Consider the following 21,890-nt stretch of genomic DNA (forward strand, 5'->3'; position numbering starts at 1 on the left):
AATTGGAAAAGGCGATAGTTAATATTTCTGCAATTACAGAGAAGTTAGAAAACAAGACTCTGGATGCTGTAAAGGCTCAACAAGAAGAGGTATCTAGTTTATCACAGGTAGTATTACAAAATTGGATGGCCCTAGACTTGTTACTGGCCACTCAAGGGGGAGTCTGTACAGTAATAAACACAAGCTGTTGTATGTATGTAGATCAGAGTGGAAGGATCTCTACCGACCTGGAAGAAATATGGAAGCAGACAAGGATCCTACATGAGATCAGTAAAGATGATCTTTCATGGAGTTTTAGTGAAATATGGAATAAGTTAACCTCCTGGTTGCCCAATTTCCAATGGTTGAGACAAGTGTTCATTGCTCTAATCACATTAGTAGTGTTAGGAATATTTGTGTGCATGTTGTTTAGATGCCTGCTTTGTTGTGTTACTGTAAATAATGAAAGTATCTGATGCAAAAGAATTTGCATGGGAAAAGAAAAGGGGGGATTGATTAAGGAGGTATTGGGGAGGCATTGGGGAGGCAAGGACAATCCCCAGACATGGACTGTATATCTCGAAACAAGACACTGGAACTCATGATAAGGAAGCGGCAGACGGACAGAGAAACAAACGTAAGGACTATAAATCTCAAAACTGGACATTGGAATTCATTATAAAGATACAACAAACGGAAGAATTAGCAACAACCAGCTCTTGCAATTAAGAAACCTGCCAATTCAGCAGATTCCTGACCAAAGGTGAAAAGTACACTGTGAGGAAGACTCGGGGTCTTCCTCCCAAAGACCCCTGCCCACGTCCCAAAGACCCCTGCCCACAATTCTTGGAAGGCTCTACGCAGGCGCAAGGTGCCAAAAGGCTAATTAGCATAAGAAGCGAGGGAAGGCGGGGATAGGTAATGCATATGTATAGGTGCTTGTAGAATATTGATAGATTGATTGTATAAATTCAAGACTGCTTTCCGCTTTAGGTATGCACGATAGGTGGAGAGATCCCCCGTGCATCCAGCGCTGCAATAAAGAATATACCACTTAAAGGAATTACGGCTCCGATCTTTGAATCAGCTCCGCGCACCAGCTCGCGGTACTTGCTAAGTGCTTTAGTGAACCTAACGCTGGCAGAGGGGCCAGAAAACAGGAAAAAAAAAAAAAAAAAAAAGCACCCAAGTGTAACGCCACGCCTAGGAGTGCGCTGCTACGGGGAATTTTCGTCATCCCCTCAGCCAGCCCCTTCCTCCTCCGCCCCCCAGCCAGCCCAGCAGTGCCCGTGAGGGAGCGGACGCCGCCTCCCCCATATTTACTAAGGGCACCCGTTTCCCTCCATTCGCCCTCTACCCTTAGCCAAGATGGCCTCCCGACGCCGCCGCCGCCACGTTTGTTGTGGTCACCCCTTTCGGAACGCTGTGCGAGGTGCGGGTGCCCTTAAGCAAGATTCCGGCGGGGCGTGCCGGCGCCGCCATCTTGTGTGCGGGCAGGCGGCGTCCCGCTGAGCTGGCCTTACCGGCGGAGCGGGGCCTGCCGGGACCGGGCGTCAGCAGCCGGGAGCGCTGAGGTGAGGTGAGGGCAGAGCGGGTGGGCGGCGGGGAGGGGGCTCCACAGCCTCCTCACGGCCTCGCAACAGCGCCCACCTCACGTTTGGGCATCGACTGTGGAATTTTCGTGTTTCTTTGCTGGTTTTGGTGAGTTTTTAGTCAACTTGCTTCATTCCTTCCAGAGCTGCTGCAGCCCCATGGCGACCTACCTGGAGTTCATCCAGCAGAATGAGGAGCGCGACGGCGTGCGCTTCAGCTGGAACGTCTGGCCCTCCAGCCGGCTGGAGGCCACGCGCATGGTGGTGCCCCTCGCCTGCCTCCTCACCCCGCTGAAGGAGCGCCCCGACCTGCCGCCGCTGCAGTACGAGCCGGTGCTGTGCAGCAGGCCCACCTGCAAAGCGGTGCTCAACCCGCTCTGGTACGTGGCGCTCGGCTGGGGATGCTGGGCGAGAGGCGTTATCCTCATCTGCCTCATTCCTCCTTTTCCTCAGCCTGGCGCTTGTCAGCTTTCTTCGTGTAGTTGTAGTGAGTCTGGTAAAAGCACACTGGGTGTGTTAAATGCCAGAACCTGAAGAGAGAGGATTGTCTTCAGGAGGGCTGTTAAGCTGAAGGTAACATGAAAACAACCAATCCTGTTACCATCCTAGAGAACTTTGTGGTAAATGATGAAATGAACAAACGAAAATGCTGGTTATATTGACATTGTCCTCTGGGCCACGGCGTTCATTTAGTTTCCTGGTTTTATACACATCCTATTAGTCGTGGGTTGTCTCCAATACGAGCATCTAGGTTATCTTTGCTGTTTTCCTAAGAATTTAAGATGAAATCTTTGTCCCAAAATCACATGGTGATTATGCTTACGTGGAGTGTAGCATCAGGCTGAGGAAAAAGGAAGGAAACTAGTTAGAGGAAGTAGGAAGAGATCAAAGCCATGAAATAAGAATATGGTCAGGCTTTACTGCACTAGCAATTATTGTATGTACTGGGCTGAGGAGAGTAAACTCCTCGGTGCAGTTTGTTCTGCGTTTATACAGGATGTGGGTGGGTGGCTCCTGCTGCTCTGTGACTGGAGCACTTGTGTGCTGCAGCTATACAAACAACGGGATCACTGAGATAGGCCCAAGCGTAGTGAAAGAATAATAAGACGTAAACTTTTGTCTACCAAAGCTGAAGCTTCAGAGAGCTGTTGGTGGTCCCTCATGCTGACAAGCCTGGAAGCAGCCAGGCTGGCTGAGCTAACAGCCTTTCTGACATTAGAACAAGAGTCTGAATCGCTACAACCCTGTCATTCAAGCTGTAGCATCTGTTGTTTTGTTTCTTCCTCAGTGCCATGAAGCAGTGTAGATAACTGTGAAGCTGGGCTGTAAGGTTGTTCCTGCAGTTGTACTAATGCCTTGCCTTTTCCCTGCAGCCAGGTTGACTATCGGGCCAAGCTCTGGGCTTGTAACTTCTGTTTTCAGAGAAATCAGGTATGTTGAAAACAGCCTCAGCCTTCCTATGTTTTCATTGAATGTTTTATTGATGGCCTCCCCTGGCAAAGGATATTAAAAAGAGCAGAAATTCCACCTCTCTAGATTTCATCCCTTGGCCTTTTTCTCTTAATGAACCCAGGCCAGAGTACTTGTTAATGAGCCTGTTTTATGTGACGTTTTGCCTGTTTTCAACATTTTTGTCAATGATTTTACCAGCATGGAGGGCACACAAAAGAGAGAGCGAGCTTTTCACGTGTTTCCAGTGTGGTTCTTTTTGTGCTTGACATTTACTGTCGTTGCCAAGTATCACCTTAGTAGGTTTGGGAAGACTTCTGCCATTAGAAAACTTTGCATGGTTAAATAATTTTTCGCTAACACGTGGCTACTGCTTTAGTCCTGCCTTTCACTTAGAGTGGGGTGAGTGAGTAGCTGTCTGTACTGCTTGCCACCGATGTCTGTGCTTAGGAAAGCAGCAATATTAGGAAAGCCAGGCTCTTGTCATGAATTAATCAGATTGGCTTGGTGGTAGTAAATAGGATTGAACAACCACATCACAAGCAGGGCAGCCTCTGTACTGCAGAGGAGGGCCCTACATTTCTGCCCTGCAAATTCCTTGTCCTAATTTTTGGTTCTGTTTTTCAGTTCCCTCCAGCGTATGCAGGCATATCTGAAGTCAATCAACCAGCAGAGCTTATGCCTCAGTTTTCAACAATTGAATACATTGTGCAGGTAAGCGAGTCATAGGCCAGTTTGCAGCCCCCAGAACTGTCTTGTTGGTGATATCTGTTGTATGTATTTGTTTTAATTAAGGTAATGGAAATAAGTATGACTTATGTAAGATGCTTAAGATAGGGCTCATTTTATTCTTTTGACTGGAGTCATGATAAGAAGTGTCACCTAGCATGTGTACATGCGTAGTAAACCCATCTCTTTCCACACCAGCGAGGTCCACAGACACCTTTGATCTTCCTGTATGTTGTTGACACGTGCTTGGAAGAGGAGGACTTGCAGGCGCTGAAGGAGTCCCTCCAGATGTCCCTGAGTCTGCTGCCTGCTGATGCTCTGGTGGGGCTTATCACTTTTGGCAGAATGGTCCAGGTTCACGAACTGAGCTGTGAAGGGATTTCCAAGAGCTACGTGTTTAGGGGCACAAAAGACCTGACGGCTAAGCAAATACAGGTATGTCCTGCCATCTGTCAGGCCAGTGGCTTGTTCCTGTTAGCTCTGCTGACACCACTGCTGTCTTTCAAGCTCTAAGGGAGGAAAGAAGGTTCAGTGCTCTTTATTATTTGTTATGCCATTACCTTCCCGGTGCCTCCTCTGTCTTTTTGTCATTGTGAATGTTTAGAAGCTTGTCCAAGATAGAATGTTTATATCTTGCATGACTGATCTATTGATGATTTCCTAATTTCCTAAACCTTTTTTCTTTTGTTCTGTAGGATATGCTTGGGCTTTCAAGGCCAGCTGTCCCCATTCAACAAGGAAGACCTCTTCAGACTCAGGAGCAACCTGCTATTTCAAGCAGGTAGGTGCTACATCAACACAGCAGAAGATCAGGGAAGATGTTTTACGACCCTTTGGGATCACACTTCTAAACCTAGGTTTCCTAAGAGGAATTTTTTGTAAGAAGACTTAAATGGTGTTGTCTTGTCACAGTTATTTCCCTCCGTCATGGGATATGTGTGGATGGGATTTACTAGAGCAGTGTTTTAGGCTCCTGTAGTATCTTGGTTTTGCAGTTGCAAGAATATAATTGCCATTTGGGCTGGATTGCTACTTGAAAAATACAAGGTAGCAGTCTTTGGAACCCATATTTATTGCTCAGGGGTTGTATGTGTTTAGAGCAAGGTCTTTTGGTTCACCAGCCAACAGGGACCTTGTTTGAGTAACACGTCTACATGTCACCTTCTGTTCCTTGCCCAATCAAGTCCAAAAAATGATTGGCTGGCAGGCAGTGACCGTGAACAATGAAGCTGTATTTGCCTTTGTTGAACGTGGTGTTTTCTTCCTCAGTTCCTCATTTTCAATGTGTTTTGGTATACAAAATCACCAGTGAAGTCCCTTTCCTATGCTTTGTGTGTTTTTTGCTTTCTCATTGGTTCCTGATGACTTGCTTTGGTCAGTTTTGTTATTTTGCCCAGGCCTGTTATCTTGGAAAGTTTGTACATGTAGGAGTGTGCCACATGACTTTTTGCTTCTGATAACTCTGTCTCAGTGCAATTTAAGTGTGCAAGGAACAGAGGCACTTTTCTTCTCTTAAACTGAAGGGATTTGTAAGCAGGAAAACATTTCATTTTATTTTATTTTTTTTTTCAGGTTTCTGCAACCAGTTCATAAGATTGACATGAATTTAACAGATCTCTTGGGAGAACTGCAAAGGGACCCGTGGCCAGTGACCCAGGGAAAGAGGCCTTTACGTTCCACTGGAGTAGCTCTTTCGATTGCTGTTGGCTTGTTAGAGGTACTCTTGCTGCTGCTGTTTCTTTGAGATGAGCTGTCTTTGCTGAGACACGTGCAGGTCCCAGTCCAGCTTGGTTTGTGTCCCCTTTACATTGGGACACAGCGATGCGTTTCGTCTCTACTGGCATTTGACAAGAGTTAGCGCCAGCTGGTGCAGAGTGGGCTGGGAATTTACATTAAATGTAAATTACATTACAGAAAATGCAGGTGTTTAAAGGTCTCCGATCCTTGTGCATATGGCCACGTGGAGTCGATTGCATGTACGGGGCTTATCTGAGGGTCATCTGAGATATATGTAGAAAGAACAGAAACTGCCTGCTTCCTGTTGTGACGCTTGATGTAGCTTGAGCCTAAACCAGAGGGTGCCTGACAGGAAATGCATTGCTGTTTGTCAAGGCTGCCTGTAACAGCGATCAGTTCCTAATGATATTGCAGAAGAGCAAGCAGATGCTCCTCTAAATAAAGTGTTGTCCGTTTTAAACACCCTTTTACTCTCCCCGCTCTCTAATGTAAGGCCTTATTTTTATTTTAGGGCACGTTTCCAAACACAGGGGCCAGAATAATGCTATTTACAGGTGGGCCGCCAACGCAGGGACCGGGCATGGTGGTGGGAGATGAACTGAAGACACCCATTCGTTCGTGGCATGACATCGAGAAGGACAATGCAAGGTTCATGAAGAAGGCCACCAAAGTAGGTGCTGCTGTCAGCTGGGGGCAAAGCCACGGGCAGCAGCTTAGGCTTGTTGCATGGCACGGTGTGTGTGTAAAGACAAAAATGGTGTTGTGAGTGTTGGGATGTGACATAAACCCATGTAGACAGCTGTCCAATATCCTTCTTCAGGGAACAAACATCCCATTTTCTTGATATGGGAACAGTATGTCTGTTACATATACAACATACGTATGTTTGTATGTGTCCATGAAATGTACGAGTTTTTCTGTGTATTAAGGTCGAGGGAACGGTGTGAAAGAGACTTGCTGTTAGTTACTTCTGCAGCCTGGACTTGTGCCTTCCCCGAGAAGTATTTCAGTGCTACTTCCTAGCTCGTGGTGGGTGGAGATCTTTGAATCTCCTTCAGGGAGGAGGATAAAATAAAGCCTGTACTCCCAAGATCTGGTAGCTTCCTCAAAGGTTGCTTTGTCTCTTGACATATGAAAGAACAGTCAAAATTTCAGGCGCGAGATGTGCCTGGCAGCTTAGAGGAAGCAGTATCATACGTGCCCTCTTTACTATCAGCTAGAAACCTTTGAATTTCTTGTATGTTATCACAGATAAAGAGCCTGTGTGTGGATGAGGGTAGCAGTTCATGTCTTCTCTGTACCTGTGACTTGCAATTCAAGCTTATCCAAGGGAGACACCCTAGGAAGGAGAAGTGTGCTCAGGCAGACAGCCGTTTACCTTTACACTCCTGCTATTGGTTTCATTTGTGCTTTGTACCTCAATGTGTTGGCCTCGGCTGGAGAGCAGAAGAGACATTGCCTGATGCAGCGTCCTAAAACTGTGGTGTTGTCTTTTCTCCCCAGCACTATGAGACTCTGGCCAACCGCACTGCAGCCAACGGGCACTGCATTGACATCTACGCCTGTGCCCTGGATCAGACGGGACTGCTGGAGATGAAATGTTGTGCAAACCTCACCGGGTATGTTCACGGCAGGAAACACAAAGGTGGCACCTGCATTTTTTGGAGGGGGAGAATGGTTCAGAAAGCAGCTAGTTTGCAAGACAAAAGGGAAAGATTTTTGTCATTTTATTCTAAACTGTGGTTTGAATTTGCCAGGAGTTATATGGCAAAGCTCCCCTGATCCCAGTCCACATTTCTGAAGTCTCACAGTAGCACATGAATTAACACAGCTGGTAGAAAACTTGATGTCCTGCTTTTGAGAAAGGTATTCTAAAGCATGGTGCAACATGTCTTTTGCAAATGCCTTCTGCCTCCTTCAAATGCCTTGGGAGGTAACAAGCGTCCTTCACAGAATTGATGGGATGTAGATCCCATGTGTTGTGGTGCGTGCATGACTGAGACACCATCAGGAGAGCAGAGCTTCAGGCACGGAGGGCAGAAGCTTTCTTTGTGTGGGCAAGATTTTCTCTGCTTAACAGCTCATTTTGCTTTCTCAGGGGAAGTAGGCTGAGCAAAGCTCTCTTTGGGTTAAGATGTTTGTAACCACTGAGCATTTTTAAGGCAGATGAAAGGATGGCAAGAAATAAATTGAGAAAGCAAGCTGGAAAAGAGCATTAGCTTGTCTGGCTTTGGAGGCATTTATTAATCTGTGTTCTCTAATGTGAATTCTACCTATGCAAATGCATGCTTTTAAAACAGTTTCTGCCCATGTTTTCATGCATGAGAGTTGGGGGGGTGTATCCTTTGTGGTTTACTTCTGTTTTCCAATTGTTTCAAATTTTTTTTTGTTGTTTTTTTTTTTTTTTTTTTTTTTTTTTCTCTTAGAGGACACATGGTGATGGGAGACTCCTTCAACACTTCTCTCTTCAAGCAGACCTTCCAGCGCGTGTTTAACAAAGGGTTCAATGGGGACTTTCGGATGGCTTTTGGTGCAAGTTTGGAAGTGAAGGTGAGAGTCCAGTTAAATTGGCTGACATTAATTGGAAAATGCAAGTGCTGTTGATTGGAAAAGCTGGTTAAATATCTCTGTGGTAGAATTTTCTACTTGTTTGAGGTCAGCTGTAGTGCCTGCTTTGCAAAAAGTACTATAACGGATTGAGTGGAGGGTTTTATGTTTGAAAGTTTATTAATTTTTTCCTCTTTCTTAAAAGTAAAATTCTGAATTCTGCTTTTCCTCACTCAGCAAGCAACATTCCATACTCTCTCATGATGACTATGGATATGTCTCCACTGTTAAAATGTGGCCATGTAGATTCTCCTATGTTCACCAGCTGTAGCAGTAGGTGACCTGGGAAGGTACTCAAAGGTGCTTTCCCTGGTAGCCATATATATTAAATTTCTGATCAAAGCTGAGCAGCTGATTCAGTCTCTATATGTTCTGTTCTACTAACTTTCTTTTCGAAAACTTTTTTGACCTCGTTCTAGACATCTAGGGAGCTGAAAATTGCAGGAGCTATTGGACCATGTGTATCCTTGAATGCTAAAGGACCGTGTGTTTCTGAAAATGTAAGTTTCCAATCTGGTAAGAAAACAAACAAACAAAAAAAACCCACACCTATACTGAAGTAGGAAACAGTGCAAAATTTCTGGCTAGACCTAGAGGTCAGCTAGAATGTGAGAGTGTATCTTGAATCTTGAGATTCAAGAGAGTGATTTGGAAAGGAAAAGGCATTTTTTCCTAGATTAAGTTCTTGCCCTATAAAATCTTTTTGTAACTGCATGCCCTTCTGTAACTTAATCCATACCCGGAAGATAAGAAATGCAGAAGGACTGCCATGACTTGTAGCTCTGGTTGGAATTTAACGGCTTGCCTTACCCACTGCCACAGACAAAAAGGCTTTTCTCTTTTCAATTCTGTGCAGGAACTTGGAATTGGAGGAACATCTCAATGGAAGATTTGTAGTTTGGATCCCAGCACAACTCTGGCCATTTACTTTGAAGTGGTAAATCAGGTCAGCCCTTGCTTTTCTCTTTTTGGTCTTCATTTTTACAAGCTGAGTAGTTGTAACAGGGCCAGGAAACAAAATGGCATTGCTTGTGTTTTCGATGGATGGCTGTAAAGTGCCAAAGTAATTTCCTTAGAGGTTGTTTCCATATGCATAAATTGCACGATGTTTTTATTGTACAAATTCTTGTACAAGAACTGCATTGTTTCTTCTTGTCTTCTTCTGATGGCATTCATTCACAAAGAAGAAATAGTCTTTTTGCTGTTAGGTGCTCTGGAGAATAAAAGGACAATTGCTTTCAAATTCTTGGAGAATTGATCCTCTGAGTTGTAATATGAGATGGCTCACAAGCAGATGTTTTTCTCTTCTCTTGTCCATCTCAAGCTTGAATTTACTCTATGATTATTCAGTTGATGCCCTGGAGTTGTCCCTGTAGTGTACAGAGCTAAGTCAAAGCCAGCCTGTATTGAAGGCTTACCTTATTTCATTTGCAGCACAATGCACCGATTCCTCAGGGAGGCCGAGGGGCAGTGCAGTTCGTCACTCAGTATCAACACTCCAGTACACAGAAACGCATTCGTGTCACCACCATAGCCAGAAAGTGAGTATCTCGTGCCAGTTCTTTGGCAGAATGGCAGAAACTTCAGCACAGACTGTGCTGGAATTGTTTTAGCCTTTTATTGCATGCATTGGCCACGGAGTATTTGGCATGGGGGGGATAAATCTGGTTTGGGTTTTGCTGACAATGAACGCACTAACCCTTTACTAATCCTTCAGCTGGGCAGATGCACAGAGTCAACTCCAGCACATAGAAGCTGCGTTTGACCAGGAAGCAGCTGCTGTGCTGATGGCACGGCTAGGAGTGTACAGAGCTGAATCTGAGGAGGGGCCTGATGTCCTGCGGTGGCTGGACAGGCAGCTGATCAGACTGGTAAGACCAGTAGGCTGCAGTTGGGTGCAGTCTTAATTCAAATAAAAAGGGTCTATTGGAATGAAAACACCTTTCTTTTTCCAGGTTGGCTTGTTTCATTGTGCTCTGATCACAGTCCCATAGTTGTAGTAAGTGATATTTGGAAGATGATATGATCAGTAAATTTGTGGTGGGGTAGGTAAGCATCTCATTGTCCTGAAAGGGCCAAACCTGAGATGAAAGAAGTGATAGTGGAACCGTGATGGTGCAGGTGGGAAGGGACCTCTGGAGGTCTCAGCACCCTGTTCAAGCAGGGCTAGCTTTGTATTACAGCAGGTTGCTCTGGGTCCTGTTCAGGTCAGTTCTGATGATCTCCAAGGATGGAAGTTGTCTTGCTTCTTGACAGCCTGTTCCAACGTTTGATCACGGTTACTGTGACTTACTACTTTTGCATTATATGCAGTCAGAATTTCCATTTCTCCAGCTACCCACTAGGTATCAGCAGACAGCACAGTATGACCCCAGGTCCCACTCTTCACTAGGCTGAACAAACTCAGCTGCTTCAGGCTCTGTTCCTGCATTGGGTGCTCCAGCCCCTGACCAGTTTGGTGGCATCTGCTAGGCTCACTTCAGAACGTCCTCTTACGTTTGGCACTGGGAAGTCTCAGACTGGACGCAGCCTTCAGATGGGTTCTCACCAGTATCAACTAGAGAGGAGTTGTCACTTCCCAGCTAATGGCATTGTCCTGTGTCCTCGTTCTGTCTCTGTCTTCAGATTTCACAGGCTGGAATTACTTAAACCAAATCTGTTCCAGGATTGTCTGAACATGTGTGCAGATTTGATACTGACAGTTATGGCACATCAAAAACTGGAAAAAAAACAGCCAGTGTCAAATAGGAATTTGAGCACTGAAACACACATGGGCGTGCCACATGCTGAAATGATTGTGGAGTCATTTATCATTGATAAAGAAGTTCTAAATTGATAAAGAAATTTAATGAAAATGCTTCCTGTTTTCAGTGAAGCAGTTAGTGAAATTCCAGTCTGCCTCTGCTCTAGAAGGAAGCAGAGTTGATGCAGAAGTGTTTCATAGTGTACAAAGCATAAGTATGATGTAGTATCCCTGATCCAATGGAAAAATGGATGGTACTAGAAGCACCATTTCTTTAATTCTCAGATAACTTCGAATCTAGATTCAAAACTCTAGATTTTTCTTAGTGAGTTGTCGTTCTCATTCCAGTTAGATACAGAAGTCACTGATATATATAAACTTAAAGGCTATTGTTATTTTACTTCTTGTTGCATTCATGACTTGGTTGCTCAGTTTAAAAACATATAAAAATCCTTTAAAAAAAAAAAAGTTAATACTGAGGGGTGTGTGTGTGTGGGGAGGAGAGAGATAACCAAATATGCATTTTGCTTTCTACAGTGTCAGAAGTTTGGACAGTACAACAAAGATGATCCCAACTCCTTCAGATTGTCAGAATCATTTTCTTTGTATCCTCAGGTAAGAATTTATCTTCTTGAAGCTCTGGGAAAAATGTGCAAGGGTGAGGGAGAGTGATGATAAAGCATCTAGTACCGTGCCTCAGATTCACAAGGGAAGGAACAGATGCTTTTGGCTTTGGTGGGCTGGTCCTGTAGTTCAGTGCTGCAAATGACTGGTAGTGAGGATTTCACTGGGAGATTTTTTCCAAAGAATTTGTTGTTCACTGATACAAATTTCAGAGTACAGAGCTTTCAGCATAACCTTACTGACACTTCTCTTCTTACTCATCTTTCTGTTGCAGTTCATGTTCCATTTGCGACGCTCCCCATTCCTGCAGGTCTTCAATAACAGTCCAGATGAATCTTCTTATTACCGTCACCACTTTGCTAGGCAAGATTTGACCCAGTCTCTCATTATGATCCAGCCCATCCTTTATGCTTATTCTTTCCATGGACCTCCTGAGGTAAGCCTGTGTTTAACAGAAAGAGGTGGATCAAACCAAAACAACGAGCACTCAGTCAGAATAACGATAGTTTGTCAAAAAGGCCACTGTGTGTTTTTTTTAAATCAAGGTTATTGCTGGAGGATGACTTGGGATGATGTGAAGTATACATTATATTTTCAGTAGGCTTTCTTTCAGTATGTAAATCATGCTTTCAGTAGGCTTTTAAAACGCACACATATACACAGCAAAGAAAAACCACCAAAAACCAAACACCTGGCAAATCTTGAAGCTCTCAGTAGCAATTCTGTTTCTCTGCAAAGGCTGCCTCCTCCACTGTGTAAGTCAGCAAGCCTCAGCCCTTGCAGGTCATAATCTCTCACCAGCTGCTTGTTTTCAGCTGTTTATGCAGCACTGTTAAACTGCTGGACAAACTCTGACAGCTACCTTGAGTGGAGTGTGGCAGGAAAGCAACGCAGAAGCTGCTGGAGTAACACTTTAAAATGTTCTTGGCAGTATTTGCCAGAGTCCATGTATATTTTTTTTTTTTTTGAAACTTTTGCTTAAGATCACTTCAAACTAAATTTGATAGCTATAGAAATTGCTTTCACACACATTTCGTACAGTAGCTGAGGACCTGCTGCTCCATTCAGTGATGCCCCAGGAGGCTGATGGTGCTCTGCAAGGCATTCTCATGGGCTGAGCAGCCCTCGGCAGTCTCCTCTGTCCATGCGTGGCTGAGCAAACTGTTCCCCCCTTAACTGTGAAGGTTAATACAGTTCTGAGGGTGAAGTAGTGACTGACTTTCTTTGTTTTCTGCAGCCGGTGCTTTTGGACAGCAGCAGTATTCTTCCTGACAGAATCCTACTGATGGATACCTTCTTCCAGATAGTTATTTACCTTGGTGAGGTATGGTGAAATGCATTCTCGCTCTCTGTTTGCACTCTTCCTCCTGCCATGCAGGCAAACGATGTGACTGTTAGTACAAAACAAACTGCTTGCAAAGCCTATGCTAGCATAACAACGTCATACACACGTTGCCAGTTGTAAGGCACAAAAACCCCACTGGAGTAGCTACGGATGTGTTCTGCAGTGAGCAACAGCTGTCATGTTAGCTTGGTAATGCAGGTGAACTTCTCTTGCCGTGCCTGGAAAGGGCCAGAGAAGGATGAAACTCAGTAGGGCAGAGGGAGCTGCAGTGTTTTTCATCAGATACGTGACACAGTTGGTTCTTGGGTTTTGACACTTAAATACTGCTACTCTGAAAGAAGTCAGTTATGAATTTTGGCAGTTCCTGCTTGTAAATATTGGATGCTCTTGAGGTCTGCTCCTGCATTCCTTCCATCGTCACTGATACAAGCACTTAGGTGCAGGCTCCTTCTGAACCTTCAGATTTAGGTCAATATCCAAAGCCTTGAAGCTGGCTTTCTTTCTTCTTCTTTCTCTGGAAATACCACTTTTATTTGGTATCTTCTTAACCCCCCTCATATCCTTTCGGTCCTGCTTGGTGAGTAGTCCACATGCAGTTTCTTCTACCTAAACATGAAATCGAATTAGAATTTAAATTAACTCATCTTGGCTTATGGTCAAACATTCCTATTAGTTATTTTTTTTAATTGGAGGAGGTGTCTTAACTCTTCCCTTCATTTTTGAACTGAGCTATTGATATTTAATGACTGTTGTTAGAATGCTTAAATTTTGGTATGATAGCTTGCAGCAGCTCCATTATTGGCTCCCAACATTCCTCCACATAGTGTTTGTTCTCTTCTGAGAAGAGAGCAGGGATATGCAAGTGAAATGAGCAGTAGAATGGTGGAGTCAACAACAATAAATCTCCCAAAGTCACCTTAACTGGTGTCTACATATCTTAAATGTTCTGAAGTAACACACTCAGCAGCTGGGTAAAATTAGACAAAGGAAGAGTGAGGTGTGTGATCTGCCTATGTGTGGAGCAATTGTCAGTTACCAGTGTCACTTGAAAATAGTGTAGTACCGTGGTTGCTTTATTTAAGACCAAGTCAAATTCCAAATGTCAGTGATTTTATAGCTTCTTGGTACTTTTATGTCAATGCAGGCTGACACATAATGGCTTGCAGTTTTCTTTGAACAAATTGTTCTTGTATTGCACAGACTGCTACCCAATTTTGTGTTGAGTGCCTTTTCTTAAATTAAGGAACAAACAGAAACTAAACAATATTATTGACAGAACAGTGAAAGCTTGTTTGTCTCGTATTCTGTAAGAGGAAGTATGTGTGATGTTCTGCCTGAAGAAGCCCCAGTTACAAAGGGGAGGCTTGTAGACATCTCTACCACTTTTTATCTTCCTCCCTGTCAATAGACTATTGCACAGTGGCAGAAAGCTGGTTACCAAGACATGCCTGAATATGAAAACTTCAAGCACCTACTGCAAGCCCCGCTGGATGATGCCCAGGAAATCTTGCAGACTAGATTCCCAATGCCACGTTACATCCACACTGAGCATGGGGGCAGTCAGGTAAGGAGGTTTATTCAGGAACACTTTTTGTTGAATAAAGCAAATACCTGTCTTTTCCTGCTTTACAAAAGGAGTGGTTTTGTAAGTTAAGTACAGTGGTACTTTAGCTTTTAAAAGTATAGAGCTTGTATATTTTCTCATGAGCCACTTTTGTCTTTTAATAAGCCAGTCACTCTCGATGTATGCTTTTGAAATCTGAGAATGGAAGGTGGGGGGATTATTCCCCCAAAAAGAGGTGGGAAATAAATGACTTGGCTACGTATCTAAACTTACTCAAGACAGGGAGTGCGGTTAGTTTGCCATGACCATAAGTCACACTGAATGATTGAACATCTGTTCTTTTATTCTTGGATGCCAGATGAGGATATAAAATAGTTCCTATTTTTGTTCTTTCCAGAATTGCAGTAGTTCAGTGCTTCTCTGTGGCTGGGTTGTTTGTAGGGGTGAAGAGGCAGGAATCCATACTCCAAAACTAAATTTTGGTGTTAATTTCTGATATTGTGAGTGTTACCTTGGTTCTCCATTGACCTCTTTTCTGCAATGCAGATGGGGACTTGCATGGGACGCTTCTGGTGACGTGGCTGTGTCATGTGGAACCAGAGCTGCCCTGCCAAGCAGGCACCGCTTGCTGCAGCAGAGCTATGTCCCTTGGGCAGACCTTCAAGGTGACATCCTTGCTTTCGAAATGGAGGCGCCCATAGGGAGCTGCCACCACCTGGTGGTAAACTCCCTTCCCTGCTGTTACTCGGTAGATAATGCAATTAGCAGAACTTGCCGTTTTCTTTTTCAGACAACAGGAAGATGCCCCAAGTTTTAAGTCCAGTAAAATTGTCTTTGGAGTAGGGCTATTTCTGAACTTCAAACCTGTTTAAGTTAAACTATCATCTTGCTTGTAAAAGCAGAGGAAAATCACTATTCATGTATGAATAAGTGGTAAGTCTTATGAAAGCTGACAAGGCTGCCCTTCTGTAAAAACAGTTTTCCCATGTTTTGTTTTAATAGGCCCGGTTCCTCTTGTCTAAAGTGAACCCTTCTCAGACCCACAATAACCTCTATGCATGGGGCCAGGTAAGCAATGGAAGAGCTGCTTATGTTTAGAAATGCTGTAAAATGTACATCTACATATCTGTCTGCATAGTGGCAGTCCTGCTTCATCACATGCTATTTGGCCACAAACTGGCTGTGTTTGTCCTGCTCTCACCTAACAGCTTTTTGCAAGACATCTGTGGTTGGATTTGAAAACTTTACAGTGCTTTGCAGCACAAAGCAGCAAGGTCACTTCTATGCACCAAAGGATTTATGATGGAATTACTGGCTGAGATTGTTATAGGTGTACCATGTAAAAGACACAACTGACTTACTAGATTTGTCTAGTAAGGTTAAATTTTCATTCAACATGATTATTTGGGTCCATAGTTGTTGATAATTGGTACTGGTGGGAGCGCTAGATGACAAGATATTCAGAATAGAATTTTCAAGTGTAGATGGTAAAACTCCTGCTTCTGTTCTTTGGTGGAACCCATCCCCCCTGTTTTCAGCATTTTGTGCTTAGGACACAGTGTATTGTTTTGTAAGAAGTAACTAGTATACGGATACATACCTAATTTTTCTGCAAATAACAGGTATTTATATTCTTGTATGTGTAGAGCTTTGGGCAGGAAACTTCCTATTGCTTTAGAAAGAAGAGGCTTTTTTGCTGTAGGTGCAGACGGCATGGAAGGATGTTGTCAGTGCAGTTGTCAAAGAGTGGTGTCTTTTGAGTAGGTCTGCCCTTTATAAGGAAAAGGTGATTGATTTAATAGGTGATCAGTGTTAGTAGACTGCTGACTTCTGATTTGGTTTCAGTTAGTCCCTGGTGCTATTTGAGACTCATTATTTTTTTAATTTGTTTGCAGGAATCAGGAGCTCCAATCCTGACAGATGATGTTAGCCTCCAGGTGTTCATGGACCACCTGAAGAAGCTGGCAGTGTCCAGTGCATCATGACTTGGATCGAACAGAGAAGCGAGAACAGAAGAGTTACATGGATCATGGTGATGACAAAAGTGGAACGATCTATTTACATTTCCCTCTCTTTTAGAATACGGTTTTTAAATACTGAATGAAATAAATATGGGGGCAGAGTTTTGTACTTTGCCCTTTTAGATATTAATTTATTTGTATTCCTTTTTGTCTCTATTGTTCACTCCACATCTTTCATACTGTAATTAGAGCTGAAGTAGCCTTTAGCAGTCTTTACCTTATGTTGTAACATTCTTTGCTTTTAAACGGTGTATTTTAGCAACCTGCAATAACGAAAAATAAAACTGGGTTGTTATACGTGGCGGTGATAAATCAGAAGAGCCAATCTGAATTATGGTTCAGCAAAATAGAATTTATTCAAGCAAGCGATCAAGCAGATAAAACAGCACTGGGTGGCCGGGGAGTCTCTGCTCACCCTTGCCAGAGTCCCCGTTTTCTAGGCTAGTCATTCCGGGTTTACGTGGCGCATCCTGGTTCCTGGTATCCCCTGTGACTGCTCATCCTGTTCCTAGGGGGTTGTCACGGGCCCCTCTGGTGGTCATGGGGATGAAGGTCGTAGTCTTCCTCTGCGTTGTGGATTGTGGCCTTGCTCGTTGGAGCACGCGCAGTATGTGCCAAGGATCATCTTTTCCTTAGTTGGACATTCAAGTTACTGCCTTTTATTTAACAGGATATTGGGGTTGGGGACTTTTCCAGCTATACAAAGTTGCAATGGTTGAACCATTTTGTAAGATGAACCCCATCAGTTTGATTGACAAATTCATCATGCAATATATATTACAACCCCCCCTTTTGGTTTTTATTATTTTGTTCATCAAACCGAGTAATGGTTTCTCAGGCTAGGGAGAGGATGGGAGTTTCTCTATTAACAACCTCGTCATCCTCTTGGTGTTCATATTGTTTAAATATCAACATTAGGGGTGCTGCCTCCAATCTATTCTTTACTAATCCAATGACCTTATTCAGTATACAGGGTCCAAAGGTCAAAATAAGCATTAACAGTACCAACGGCCCAGCTATTGGCGATAGCAAGGTAGTTAAGCAGGGAGAACTCCTAAACCAAGACTCATACCATCCTTGTTGAGTTTCTCTTCTACGCTTTCCTAGCCCTTCCCGAATGCTGCAGAATCCCCCTTGCTGTAGGAAAAGGATATCCATCCCCCTCCTGTTCTGTAACACTACCTCCGATAATGAAGTTAGAGACTTTTCCAATGCTGTTACCGACTTTTCTGTTCGTTCCAAGTCCTCGTCTACTGCTGCTCTTAGGGAACTAAACCCTTGTTGCTGTTGGATGGGAGAAGTTATTCCAGTTCCTGCCCCCACCGCCCCAATGCCCAATAACGTGGCTATTGTAACCACCGTTATAGGTTCCCTTTTTATGATGTGATGCGTTTCAGTGTCCCCATAATCATAAACCACCCCTTCTGGATGGTATAATATCCGTGGAATAATAGTGACTTGCATGCAGTATTCTCGAGAGGCATTAAACACTTCAGGGGATACACACGGGTTAAGCCCTGTTTTAGAACATATCCATCGAGCTCCCTCCTGAGGAATGACCCACTTTTTGTTAGTTTTGTTGATAGGGGGTTGGAGGGAGCTACAAAGCATTTGCTTAGATTTCGGTACTTTGCAAACTCCTGTCCCAGAGAGGTGTTGCATGGTTATTCCGGTTTTCCTCTCTCCCCAAGAGCACTGGGAGGGTGAGGCATCAGTGCTCACTAGTTTCATTCAGGGTATCATGAGTAGCTTGCATTGCTTTCCAGAGAGGGTTTTCCTCAGCTACACCTGTAGGAGGTGGTATGGTGTTATCCATAACCAGGGTTACTGTGCTTGTCGCAACCGGGAGAGGTGGTATCTTTATCTCGGGTCCTTCGAGGACTTTATTGGGACCAACTTCCTGAGGGGGATTCTTTACTTTTTCCTTTTTTATAAATATTAAACCTCCTCTATCAGCCCCAGGTTCCCAATATCGCACCCCCCATGTTTGCCCTGTGAGCCAGGCAGGGTCGGTTGGATTCGTTACATTTACATAGAGTTGTTCGCAATTTCCATAGGGCATCCGAATCCCTCCGCTCCAGTCTCGGCTTGGAGGTGTACACCCGTAGGGTCCGTATCCTACAGTTAGGAACTGATCCTGCCCTGCTCCTGGACTCCAATCCGAAGCAATTGTTTCACAGCCCCAATAAGCACAATAGTAGGAGTTGGGATAGTCGCAATATCCCCTTCCTGGGTTCGAGCTGGGGCAGAAGTAAAAACCCTTTTGGTTCAGACACGGACTTATGGGTGCTAGTTGACAAAGAGATGTGAGGAAACTTGGTGCACCTGCCGTAGTCACTTGCTTAATGATAGTTTGGTCATCCCACCTAATTAAACTCCACTTATAGAGCTGCTGGGGGCTCTCTTCTCCCTTTGCTACATCCAGCCAGATTATCAGGAATCCCATTACCCATACAAACCAAATTAAGCCCGAGAAAAATGGAGGGGTCCTACCTTTACTATGGGTATCCCAGAGTTCTTGGTGGGTGCTTTGTCTTTTACCATTATTGCTTCCTGTAGAAGGTGGGAGGTGTTGGGGAGGTACTGGGGTAACCTGGCTTGGAACTGGCATTCCAAGGGGCCTCGTGGGCTGATTTCGGAGGTGGTTCACCAACCTCGATCCCCACAGCATTACATCTCTGCCTCCTCGTTTGCTTAGAGCAACGGGGTGTACCATCTTCTTGGCAGCAGCCGTAGTCTTCAGGGGAACCTCCTTCATCATTAGCCAGCCCACCTTAATTAATAGGCTTCACTCCCCTAGCTCCACACCTTATCCTGGCCACTGTCCTTCTACAGGCCACTTGAAGGGTTTTCTGCCTTCATTGGGCAGAGCTTGCTAACACAGAAGCGATGCTTCTCAGGACTTATAACACCACTCTCTGGATTCCTTTATGATTTTCCCGGTTGCCACCCCCACACGCAGTACCTGTCACAATCACCTCTAGGAAGATACCCGTAGGAGCAATGAACCCTCCACTTTTCTTTACAAACAGAAGGATAACAAATACAGAAATCAGCCCAAAAACCAATGCAAAAATCGGCACAGAAGATAGTTTCACCTATCAGTTTTTCTCCAGAACGTGATCTTCAGATTGTCGGGGTTTCTAACCGTCTCCCAGTGAGATTCTTGGACGGGTCCCTTTATCCTACTAGCACGCGTCCATCCTCGTTCAACCGTTTGAACTGTGGTGTCTGTGGTGAGTAAAACGAGAAAGGATCCTTTCCAACGAGGGGTCAGGGAAGATTCTCCCCAAGCTTTAATCATTACCCTGTCCCCTGGCTTAATCTCGTGTATTGCCATATCTAAGGGTGGCCTCTGTACTACTAATCCCTTCTTTATTAGCTCCCGTCTTCGCTTCATGAGCTCGATGATATACTCTTTTAACTTTTGGGTGTTCAACTGTTATTTCTAAATCATAAGGCATCCCATACAACATTTCAAAAGGGGAGATCACAGTATGGGTCCGAGGTTGTGTTCTCAGCCACAAGTGCCTGTACTCCCCAGTGGGTCTGCCTGTGGAATTCTTCCATTATTCTCCATGCCTTTAGGAATAACTTCCCTGCCATCGGGGAGTGCCCACCTTCCTTCTTTTTCAACGATTCCCATTTGTTGCAGTTTTTCTGCCTCTTGGGCAGTAAAGCTCTTGCTACCTCCTGCTGTTTCTCTGACCTGTTCTGCTTCTTTTATTACCAGTAATGCGGCCCGTTTTGCTTCCTCATCAGCTAAGCTATTTCCCCTGATCTAAATAGAGGTACCTCTTTGGTGACCTTTCACATGTACAACCGCAATCTGTTTAGGTCCTCTCAAGGCCTTCAGGGTTTATTTTATCAGAGCCTCGTGTATCAGACCCTAATACCCTGAGAATTTATTAACCCTCGTTCTTCCCAGATTTTCCCAAAGGTGTAAACCACTCCAATGCATATCCAGAGTCAGTAAACACATTCCCCAGCTTTCCTTTCAGCAGCTGTAAAGCCCTTAATACTGCATATAACTCACATGCCTGGGCCGACCAGGTTGTGTCCAAAGGACCAGATTCTTTTACCTCCGAGGTGTTCCCATCTATTATGGCGTGACCTGATTTTGGTTTCCCATTTATTACCCTTGATGATCCATCTACGAATAATCTCTCCCCATTCGGTAATTCCTCTTACTGTTTTACCCTTATGGGGATTTCAGGATTCCTAATGGTAACTTCAAAAGGGATGATGTCTAATTTCCCTACTGACTCAAGAGTGTACCGCACCTCAGGATTGATTTTTGCCTCGTCCTCTGCAGTGAGGGTGCATAATTTAACTGCTATTTCCTAATTAATTATATTCTGCTTCAGGCACTAATAAAAAGGATCCTATTCTGATTCGAGAGGGGGCCTCTATTTCTACTCCCTTTATTACCAGGACCTTAAAAGGTTCTCCTTTTGCTCCTATTACTTGTAACTTCTCCAGGGAAGGTAAGCATCCCCGAGGCACTGTCTGGACAGTAGATCTTTCTGCCCCGGAGTCCACGAGGAGCTCCACTTCTTGGTTCTGCCACAAACTGAGTTTTTAACAGAGCTTGCCTCACAGGAGTGGCAGGGTAGTCTTTCAAGCCACTCGGTGGGGGTCTCATCCTTCCTATGATGTTTGCTAAATGCTTTGTTACTTATACTTCCCAACCTTGGGAAGTTCTGTAAAATCACCTTGTATCTTTTCAAACGGTCTCTTAGCTAGCCCCCGGCCTCCAGGTATTCTTTCTCTAACTTGTTATTTATTAATCTTTTGGTATGTTAAGCATTCTCCCACAGTCTTCTTAGCAATTTCATAAATCCCAATACACATTACTGGACCACTTTGGGACTAAGTATGAGGTGGTCTCCTCTTATCCGTTTCCCACCCCACACCTGCATACAGTAACGTACCACCTTTTCTCTACTTTTACCTCGTCTGGACGGCCAATCCTCCCAGTGGGCAATCATTAGCCCCAAGGGACTATCTGGTGGTATATCGGGCAATCCTGCCTTAGGGTCCCCCATGGGGTCCGAAGGCTTGCTGTCCACACTCACTTCGCCCCTCAGGAGCGTCTCATTCAGGCACATTTTGGGAATCCCACCCCGGCCGAGCGGAACCACTTACCACACTTATTTCAGTCCTGAGCCTTCGTTTGGATCTTTGTGCACAAAAAATATGGGGTACTGCAGCGTTCTTTTGCCTGCTTGCCTGATTTAGGGTACAGGACTTGGACGGGGTGTCGTCCACCCGGGGGCCATCCGAAGATGGGGGCGCCTCCCCTGAGCTTGGATCCCGGGCCAAGTTAACCCGTATCCGAGTCACGGCACCAAATGTGTTATTGGATTGGCTTGGCCTGCCTCCTTTCCACTTCCGAAAAATAATAAGAGAGAAAAAGCAGTAGGAAGTATTAAAACTAAAACTGATTGCCTGAGCGCCTTCTTGGGGAGGCTGTGAGGGAGTGTCGGAGGGCGGGGCG

The 21,890-nt window shown here is 44.6% G+C and overlaps 2 protein-coding genes across 3 annotated transcripts; one reads left to right on the forward strand and one right to left on the reverse strand.

Moving 5' to 3' along the window:
* Positions 1-1,448: 1,448 nt before the first annotated feature.
* Positions 1,449-16,525, forward strand: SEC23B (SEC23 homolog B, COPII coat complex component). Of its 2 annotated transcripts, XM_084285253.1 has the most exons (20): positions 1,449-1,553; positions 1,716-1,951; positions 2,945-3,002; positions 3,648-3,734; positions 3,948-4,184; positions 4,445-4,530; positions 5,322-5,466; positions 5,998-6,156; positions 6,990-7,105; positions 7,913-8,036; positions 8,513-8,593; positions 8,950-9,039; positions 9,528-9,634; positions 9,811-9,964; positions 11,374-11,451; positions 11,735-11,896; positions 12,698-12,784; positions 14,214-14,369; positions 15,372-15,437; positions 16,265-16,525. In XM_084285253.1, exons 2-20 carry the CDS (start codon positions 1,731-1,733, stop codon positions 16,352-16,354), a joined length of 2,304 nt encoding a protein of 767 aa, XP_084141379.1. In that variant the 5' UTR covers positions 1,449-1,553; positions 1,716-1,730; the 3' UTR covers positions 16,355-16,525. The 2 variants fall into 2 exon arrangements, with proteins under 2 accessions (XP_084141379.1, XP_084141380.1); XM_084285254.1 differs by lacking the exons at positions 15,372-15,437; positions 16,265-16,525 and adding an exon at positions 14,916-15,156.
* Positions 16,526-16,759: 234 nt separating this feature from the next.
* LOC311208422 (uncharacterized protein) lies at positions 16,760-21,850 on the reverse strand. Its single transcript, XM_084285161.1, has 2 exons — positions 21,539-21,850; positions 16,760-19,621 (listed from the first exon to the last, which is right to left on the reverse strand). The coding sequence occupies exon 2, from the start codon at positions 19,149-19,151 to the stop codon at positions 18,102-18,104; it is 1,050 nt and encodes a 349-aa protein (XP_084141287.1). The 5' UTR covers positions 19,152-19,621; positions 21,539-21,850; the 3' UTR covers positions 16,760-18,101.
* Between the last annotated feature and the right edge of the window lie 40 nt (positions 21,851-21,890).

This window comes from Netta rufina (genome assembly GCF_964035555.1).
Source record: "Netta rufina genome assembly, chromosome: 3".
Lineage (NCBI taxonomy): Eukaryota > Metazoa > Chordata > Aves > Anseriformes > Anatidae > Netta > Netta rufina.

Coding starts and splice junctions, on each gene's coding strand:
- SEC23B (XM_084285253.1), top strand. CDS start 1,731: ATGGCGACCTACCTGGAGTTCATCCAGCAGAATGAGGAGCGCGACGGC. Junction 6,157..6,989: donor TCATGAAGAAGGCCACCAAA/GTAGGTGCTGCT, acceptor TTTTCTCCCCAG/CACTATGAGACTCTGGCCAA. Junction 11,452..11,734: donor CATTTTCTTTGTATCCTCAG/GTAAGAATTTAT, acceptor TTTCTGTTGCAG/TTCATGTTCCATTTGCGACG.
- LOC311208422 (XM_084285161.1), bottom strand. CDS start 19,151: ATGATGAAGGAGGTTCCCCTGAAGACTACGGCTGCTGCCAAGAAGATG.